General features: G+C 34.7%; 2 protein-coding genes across 2 annotated transcripts in view; one reads left to right on the top strand and one right to left on the bottom strand.

Moving 5' to 3' along the window:
- Window positions 1–806: 806 nt before the first annotated feature.
- LOC112518454 (BTB/POZ domain-containing protein SR1IP1-like) lies at window positions 807–4,756 on the bottom strand. The gene is made up of 5 exons (XM_025126159.1): window positions 4,418–4,756; window positions 4,247–4,316; window positions 3,366–3,983; window positions 2,258–2,782; window positions 807–1,511 (listed from the first exon to the last, which is right to left on the bottom strand). The coding sequence occupies exons 1-5, from the start codon at window positions 4,543–4,545 to the stop codon at window positions 966–968; spliced, it is 1,887 nt and encodes a 628-aa protein (XP_024981927.1). The 5' UTR covers window positions 4,546–4,756; the 3' UTR covers window positions 807–965.
- A 1,573-nt stretch (window positions 4,757–6,329) lies between these two features.
- Window positions 6,330–9,033, top strand: part of LOC112513061 (ribonuclease III domain-containing protein RNC1, chloroplastic) — an 11,430-nt gene continuing 8,726 nt past the window's right edge. Inside the window, exon 1 of the mRNA XM_025119187.1 lies at window positions 6,330–7,280. Within this exon, the coding sequence (XP_024974955.1) occupies window positions 6,466–7,280 (815 nt within the window). The 5' untranslated portion in view covers window positions 6,330–6,465. The remainder of the gene's footprint in view (window positions 7,281–9,033) is intronic.

The following is a 9,033-nucleotide window of genomic DNA, read 5'->3' as shown; positions in this document are numbered from 1 at the left end:
AAATTTAAAAATATTATAAAATTTTGAAAAAAAAATATCGATACCAGTATTAAATTAATCTTTTTAAAAGTTCTTGTGTTTTGGTGTAATTTTCTTGATTAAATTTTTTTAATTATAATTTAATTTAGGTTTAGTAACAAAGAAATTTAATTTAGATTTAATAATATAATTTTTTTTATAAAGATAATAACTAAGTATTCTGTTAGTTATCAATAATTATCCTAATTATATTTTAGATTTTTATATTTAAAACGAGATGTTTATATAATATTTGATTATGTTTATCTGCAGTTAGTTAGACGAATTCAAGTATGGAGCTTTAATAAGTTATACTTATGTACAATTTACTTGTAATCTTAAATTTTAAATAATATGCATCAATAAATAGTATTTCGTGCATAAAAAATCGTTTTTAAAAGCCTTTTTTCAAATGCTTTATAATATAGTAAGTATAGATAATTTAGGTTTAGTAACAAATAAATTTAATTTAAGTTTAATAATATATTTTTTTATAAATATGATAACTAAGATTTCTATTAGTTATTAGGATATATTTAAAATGAGATGTTTATCCAATATTTGATTATGTTTATCTGCAGTTAGTTAGACGAATTCAAGTATGTTGCTTTAATAAGGTGTACTTATGCACAATTTACTTGTAATCTTAAATTTTAAGTAATATRCATCAATAAACAATACTTCGTGCATCAAAAATCGTTTTTAATAGTTTTTATCAAATGCTTTATAAAATTATAGATGTGTACAACTTATGTGAATCATAAACCACCAACATTATTGCATGCATTTTTAACTAGCAGTCGTTTAAATCCAAAAAACTATATTAATGTATATCATGTACAAATGTTTTTATTATATGGACGTCGAGCATTTGCAAATGGAAATTCATGATTACCGTCGCCAAAAGCCAGCAATCCTGCTGCCAACCATCAAAACCTGCATATATATCAAGATACCGAATGCCTTCGATCTTTACCGGCTTTATTCCGGCCTCTTGTAGACGGTAAAAACCCATCGGCATGTAGAAATGGTGTAATTTTCCCAAGCTTTTTCGTTACCGAGCTTATCAATGACTTTTTAGGCAATGGTGGCTTAGCAGCAGTACCAGTAGTCGTGGTTCCGATTGGATCGTTAGCCCTCGGTTTATTAGCAGTCGATCGTTCGATCTCTTTTAATCGTGTTTTCATCTTGAGAAGCTCAAACTTGAGATCTTGGTTTTCTTTTTTTAAGCTCGAGATTTCAATTGATATCGAGTTTTGAGTTCTAGGACTAGGGGTACCGTATGAGTTTGCTTGATCAGAGGAGTCATTATTGATCGGGCTACCGTCCATTTCTCGTAAGCGGCGTTGTTCGTAGTAAAGAACTTGAACTACGGTTTGAACCGGAAGCCGCTCATTTTGGGCTGCGTGAGCACGAGCTTCACGGGATAACTTTTGACAGTCCATCAAACTGCAAACTTTCTTTCGGTCCATGTCACTTAAAGCTGGATGAGCCTGAAAAGATTCAAATGAAAATATTTGATCAAGATGTTATATATTCTAGATGTTCACAACACATAATAACACTACGTAGAAAACTGTTTTAACATTTAGGATTTAGGGTTTCCTTGAGCCGGTTCATTACCTTCGCATCCAATATGTGACAATATCTAAAAGAACCCTTAAAATTAGAAGGAAAGTTCCAACATATATTAAAATAAAAAGGTTTACATTTAGCCAATCTGGGACTCTAACACGCCCCTTCCAATTGAGGTTAGACAGACACAAATAGTCCTACAGAGTCTAGATCCGTGTTTGTTTAGCCTCCAACACACGTTTCCGGGAGCATATGTTAAAATCTCGCATTGGTTAGATTTGGACCATCTTTTCTCAATATGTCAGAACCTCCCTTTCCTTCCACATATTGTCACATTGTCACAATATATATGATACCACCATAAAATGAAAATATTTTATCTATATTTGTTAGCAGCTTAATGAGCACAATGGAACTCACAACATATTCAGACAGATACATGATTGTTTGGTAGTGGCATAATTATATAGAAAGTGACTAATTTATTAAGCTTCTAGGGGGGAGCTTCATGCAAAAAGACAAGTTTTTTCCAAACATGTCCTTCCCTATATGAAAAAACTTTCTCAATCTATATAGACATATTAATCCACACATACAGCTTTATCCATGCATGACTTAATTGAAAATCGACCAAACAACCCCTAAATATGATAAAAAATCATACCTTCAAGTAAATATCAATGGCTCTATACATTCCATCCTCTGTTACTCGTGCTCCTTCCGGAACACATTCGGCAAAACTTATAAACTTTGAAGCCATCAAGTTACGGTCGGAAGCTATCTTAGCAAGAAAGCTCTCCATCAGCTTCCCAACGTTTTCCAAATCACTCTGCGCTGGAGAAACATAATCTGTATCATACGATTCTGCGCAATTGTTTTCAACGTAATTCATCATGATCTGTTGCACTGTATCAACATCAAACATGGTATCACCATCAAAGCAAAAAGAAGGAATCAAGATATCATCTAAAACAGCCTGTGAAAGCTGTAAGCCGATCCTTTTCTCTAAATCTAGCTTGCAAGCCACCGTTGTGTCTAGATATTTGGCCGCTCGAAGTAGCATTGAAAGAAAGCTTATCGAGATGGCATTCTTTTCCCTTGGCAAGAGGCCAACTATTGTTTCTAAAACAACCCTCTTCTCGTGTTCTTGTTGTGGCTCTATCTTTTTCTTGGATTTTCCATAGATTTCCTGTTTGATTGATAGAAAAATGTACAAGATTTGGTGTCAAAAAAGGCATACTTGAAGAACATAAGTTATATAGTAAACAAATGAGGGAAATTTACAGAAATAGACAATCTAGCAAAAGGGGTTTCACCTTTTAGCCATTTTCGGACCTTATTTCACTTTCTAGCCAATTCTTATGCAAAACACACACCCCTTTGGTGAGGATTGAACCCTTGACCTCCTAGGAGGCCAATACTCACATACCGCTAGGCCAAAGGCCCTTTGGTCATATGCCTAATGCTTTTGTGTAAGGATTAGATACAAAGTGAAATGAGGTCTGAAAATGGTAAAAGTTTGAAAAGAGCTGAGGAGATTGACTATTTCTGTAAATTTCCCAAAATGTGCAGGCAACCACAAACTAGTTGCCACTTTTTAGGAAACTTATTTCATTTTTGCAAAAAAAATTTGTAGCGAAAAGAATATATGGAACCCCCATTAGATTACTCTCCAAAAGAGCCCATGAGGAGAGACGGGAATTCCAAGTTTGCCAATTGTTGCGAATGAACTGAAAGTTCATAAGCTAGTGTATACGAGCAAGGGATCTTACCAAACCTCGAAGACATTTTTGCGCGTAAAGCATTAGAACCGGTCCAAGTGCAAATTGTTTGAATCCTCTTGAAACCAATACAAGAAGAACCCTTTTGAAGATATCGATTCTAAGAACAATCAAGTCTTCAGCCCACCAATCAACTACAGATTTTGGGTGAGATAATGATGTGGAAGAATCTAAACCATCCCTGGTGCTATCTGTGCCGCCAAATAACGAAACTTGACTTTCCTCAGTCACCATGAACGCTATAGTATCTATACATCGATCAATCAAATTTACTTTTTCGGATATTGGTAAAAGATTTCCTGATGATTGCAGAATGGAAACTGCACCAGATAAGTTTTTAAGCCCCAATTCATCTAAATAGGCCTCAGTTATCGATACCAGGTTTCCAATTGCGTAGTCCTCTGTCATTTCAAGAAACTCTGCCACACATCTTGCTAAGGCAATGTTTTCTGTAGATAATTCAATACTTGTTTCATAACAGAACTTTGCAGCAATTTCAAATCCTTCAGGCCCTCCTGGGATATCGGGGATTTCGACTACAGAAAGATCAGCATGTTTGGGGTCTGATAACAATTTCTTTATATAACCACACTTGGAGACTAAAGGAAACTGCACACATTGAAGGACTAAGTTTTATGACCCACATTGATATCTTTATTTCTTCTTGCACTATATAAATGGGACCCAGAAAATGAAAATGTCAACTTCTTATCAATGTTTCAACTCTTAATCAAGAACAAGATTTCGTTAGTTTGCTCACCAAGGATTCAAAACCAAGTTGAAATCTTGATTTACAAGCTAGAACCTTATCAGAAACTTTGAGAAAATTATATCAATATATGAGTTATAATAAGAGGATAGAAAAAGTGTACCTTGTGTATAGAAAAGGAAACACCTCTTACAGAAACTGTTACATCACTCTCTATCTCTTGGGAGAAAATCCTGCAAATTTTGTAAACAAGATGAAGAAAGCAAACCTATTTAGCATCAAATAAGAACAAAAAAGTGAATTGGAAACAAGATGAAGAAGATTGAAAGCAAACCATTCACTAATCCTCTTCATGGCGTCAGAGTTTAGCTCTTTTTTAGTAGCAGACATGTTAAGTGTCATGGGCAGCTCAGGTCCTTCTTGATGAACATCCACCATGGCAATGGTTTTGACCTTAATCATGTCCTATACTTCACCACATACATATAGTAGAACCCATAATACCAGTCTATGAGAAATTATGAACATTTTCTTGGGAGGTTTTACAAGGTTTAGTTGAATTTCTGCTCTATAACCTCAAGCTTAGGCTCTGTAAGATACCAACTTCTGATGTTCTTGATTCAAAACGATCCACTTATTTGATGAAATACCCATAATGGGTATCAATATAAGGCCAAAAAAGGAGCAACATGAAGGGACAAAAGAGTTATCAAGAATTTTGCAAGGTTAGGATTGTGGTATTTGGGAGTGTGTGGTGGTGGGTGCAAAGATTGGAACTCGGCAGTTTTCTCAATGAGGCATTTTATCAACCACATAATGCTCATCTTTTAAATAATGAAATAAACACGATCACGATCACATTATTCATCAAATTACATATCAACTTGGAACCAGAATTGTTAGCATCTAAAGTCTGTTGATGTTGATTCTTGGCCTCACCCACATGCCAGTGAAACTTTAGTCCCTTCTTAGGGGTTTATATGGGATGTCACTGTGTTGCCGTAAAAAGTCGTCCTCATTTTTTATTTTATTGGGAATTTTGGTTAATACCATTTTATTAGTTGTTATAGTTTCAGACCAGTTTGTGGGTATTTTAAAGGATAACATTTATTGTTATAAAATCGTGTCTAAAGGGTAATTATATTTTGAATTTTGTATGAAATTCAAACTTCGAAATTTTATTTTGACATTTTTACAGTTAATCGACGTAATTTATACTTTTTGCAAACTTTAGTAACCCTTGTGTATTTATTGCATACCATTTGCAAAACATTTTAAGCAATTTCCTCATAAAAGTGATAAAGCTAGAGTTTTTAGAGGTTGTTTAATTCAGACAGGTGAACGAAAATGAATATGAATATGACAAGATTGGAAATGGTAATGAATTTTCATTCTATTCGGTTTAATTTGGGATGCAAATGGGTAGGGCTCCAATGAGAATGACAAAAAAGGATCACCATCGTTGGATCATAACTAATTAAATATCAATACTAATGTGTTGCACAGAGATGCATCAAATCAATTCACGTGATAAACACAATTCATGGGATGGTCGGATGTGGGTGAGACTAAAAGCAATCAATGTCCAGATCTCTTCTTATGCTTCTTACTTTAATTCCTATTTTCACACGATGAAACTCTCATGATATAGTGTAAAATGAAATATAATTGTTTGGTAATTATTTACAATAAGTCTAGAACGTTGAATGGTTAAGGGAGACCTAGGATACAAAATCATTCAGAAGGATTTTAGAACCATTAAGAGGCAGATTTATTTTTGGTCAAACAATATTGATCTTTTAATGGTTTAGATGTTGCCTCTTAATGGAAATATTAAAAGACAAACAAACAACCCCTTAGTCATAAGCCCATTATATTATCTAAACCCAAAAAACTTTTTATTTTCATTTTCATTAATTACTGCTTAATATCTCTAACCAAACAATCCTTTACTATAAATGTTAATTCTTTATAGAAGATAATTTTATTTTACTATAAATCTTAATACTTTATAAAAGATAATTTTATTTATTTAAAACTGAAATGTATTATGTATGTAACAAAAAATTCATGGGTCAAAATTCGTTTTATTTTATTATTGTGCACTTAAAATTACTTAGCCCAAAAGGCAGTAACCTAAAAACAGCCCAGCCCATTTATGCGGATTTCTTCAAAGTTCAAAGTACCAATACAGTATACAACCGTCGAGCGTGTAGAATACACAGAAGAACACTCGCTAAAAACCTTATCCACCACAAGACCCCGAGGAGACCTCCATTTTCGACCACCGCGTTTCTCCATGTTCGGTATTTAATCTCTCAACAATCTTGATTGCTCACCAACCTAATTCAAAACTCAATCCTTTGGTACCTTTCTCTGCCCATGGAACTTTCTTCTCCATTGAAACCCTTAAATTCAAGCATCTTTCACCGTACCCATGACCTCTCTTTCTCCTCTTCCTTTTCACCATTCCCGATCAAAACCCACTTCGAAAAACTCAAAATCCGCAAACCCATTTCGCTAAATCCCACCATTATCGCCGCCGTGGACTCCCAAGAGAAACGAGAAGAACAACTCCCTAGAAACAGCCCACAAAGACTACTCAAAGAGCTCTCCCAACGCAAGAAATTCGTTTCTCCCAACAAAAGAATACCACCCAAGAGATTCATCCTTAAACCCCCATTAGATGATGCGAAATTAGCTCAAAGATTCCTCAACAGCCCACAATTGTCACTAAAGCAATTCCCTTTACTCAGTTCATGTTTACCATCCATGAGATTGAACAATGCCGATAAAACTTGGATTGATGAGTATTTGCTTGAGGCAAAACAGGCTCTTGGGTACCCTTTGGAACCATCTGAGAATTATGGAGATGATAACCCAGCTAAGCAATTTGATACATTGTTATATTTGGCTTTTGGGCATCCTCATTGTGAGAGGACGAATGCTAGGCACGTGAGGTCAGGGCATTCGAGGTTAGGGTTTTTGGGACAGTATGTTCTTGAATTGGCTTTGGCTGAGTTTTTCTTGCAGAGATATCCGAGAGAGTCTCCGGGCCCAATGAGGGAAAGAGTGTATGCTTTAATTGGGAAGAGATATTTGCCAAAGTGGGTTAAAGCTGCTAGCTTGCATAACTTGATTTTTCAGTATGATGACATGGATAAGCTTATTAGAAAAGAGAGAGAACCACCGGTGAAGTAAGTTCTTCCATTTTGGCCTTCATATATTATGTTTGAAGTTGTTATATTAAATCTATCTTGATGGGCGTTTTGATCTTGTTTTGGAGTTTAAAATTTGGACTTTAGTGCTTTTGAGATGAAGATCACATTTACGCATTTAATCTATAAGTAGGAAATTGTTGCTTAAAAGTTATAATTGTTGACCATATTTGACTCCATCTTAATCTCCATTTAATCTTGTTTTGAACATTGTGAATATATCATTTGGGCATTTAAACTTTAAATGGGAAAAGGTTTCTCTGGGAGTAGATTTGATCCTGTTGGGACTAGCTTAATCTAGTTCTGAATAGCAGTGAAGTTTAAAACATCGACTCCAGTGCTTTTGATATGAAGATTGTATTTGGGTCGCTAATCTTTTAACAGGAAGAGATTGCTTTAGAACTTAGAATTGAATGTTTTATTGTAATGAAATGCAGATTTGAATATTACTTGACTTGAGAATTTTGACTCTAGTGCTCTTGAGATGAAATATGGGTGTTAAGTTTCATCATTAATCGGGGAAGGATGTTTCTAAAAGTTGGAATTTTGATTATATTGAGTCCATCTAGTTACCAATTAATCTTGTTGTGAATATTAGTGGAGTTTCGAGTCTTGAGTCTGGTGCTTTTGAGATGATGATCACGTTTGGCCTTAATCTTCACATCACAAAATGCTGCAGTAACAGCTGAACTCAGATTAAACAACCTTTGTTTCTTTTGTAGTTAGTTTGATGTTTTTTGGGAAATGGTTTTATGGGATTTGTGTGAAAGAGGGAAAAAAGAGATCTTAGTGTCTGTTTTGGTGTTGCACGTGTGTCATATGTATAATAAATTAATAATCGGAATGACTCCTGCATGTTATGCTGCTCGTTTACACCGTTCACCTCTCTTCTTTGTTCCTACTTGCATGGTCCCCATCCCAATTCCGATACATCATGATTGTTGCTAGGATTCTTATTTCGTATTCTATAAAATCAGGATTGCATTGGATCCTTGATAAAAAAAAGGATAAGATAGGAAACAACTGTCATCCTGGGTTTCATAAAACCATTTCTGACAACATTTGTGTTCCATAACAATGGCATTCCTTTGGTGTTCTCTTTTTTCCAACAAAATCCCTGAAACCCAGATCTGAAGCCACAAGATTAACCCAAATATATAGAACCTTGAATTTTCATAAAACATGGGATTACAAGCCATTCATGTTCGGATTTTTGAATAGCCAATGATCAGCAGATGTATAAGATGTAACCAGAGAGTATTGAGTGGACAAGATAATCCGATCGAGGTAATGGTGCTTGTGTGGAAGTTCCATTTAGCCAAGAGACAGACAAACTGCTACAAAAAAGAAATAGGAAAAGATGAAAGGTTGACATAAATACAACTTATTTCCTCAACCAATTCTTGAATAATCATCCGAACTTCCCTTTCGTGTCTTCTTTCTTTGTTCTTGCCTCACAATTCGACAAGTAAAGTTCAATGGTCATTTGAGAAATGAAATTTTCAATTTGGCACAGGTAGGAATAGTGGGTTGATCTTCTTAGTTAGGCCAGTTCCGTTAGTTTTCTTTTTGCATTTGTATTCGCCCTTTATGTTTTGTTTGGTCTCAGATTAACGGATTTACTGTTTAAAAGAATTATGATACAAATGTTGACTTATTGGTATCCAATAACAAAAGGCCCAGAATTGTACATGTCTATTCTAGAAGGACAAGAGGGGTAAATCAGGAAAGT

This window comes from Cynara cardunculus (genome assembly GCF_001531365.2).
Source record: "Cynara cardunculus var. scolymus isolate 2C chromosome LG 1, CcrdV1, whole genome shotgun sequence".
NCBI classification, from domain to species: domain Eukaryota; kingdom Viridiplantae; phylum Streptophyta; class Magnoliopsida; order Asterales; family Asteraceae; genus Cynara; species Cynara cardunculus.
Note: the sequence above shows the minus strand (reverse complement) of the source record. Positions and strands in the feature narration are given on the sequence as shown.

What these genes read in the sequence shown, in the direction of transcription:
- LOC112518454 (XM_025126159.1), bottom strand. Translation starts at nt 4,545, where the DNA reads ATGATTAAGGTCAAAACCATTGCCATGGTGGATGTTCATCAAGAAGGA. An exon ending in TTTCCTTTTCTATACACAAG is followed by an intron (nt 3,984 to 4,246) that starts GTACACTTTTTC and finishes CAATGTGTGCAG; the next exon opens with TTTCCTTTAGTCTCCAAGTG. An exon ending in CCATTGATATTTACTTGAAG is followed by an intron (nt 1,512 to 2,257) that starts GTATGATTTTTT and finishes GAATCTTTTCAG; the next exon opens with GCTCATCCAGCTTTAAGTGA.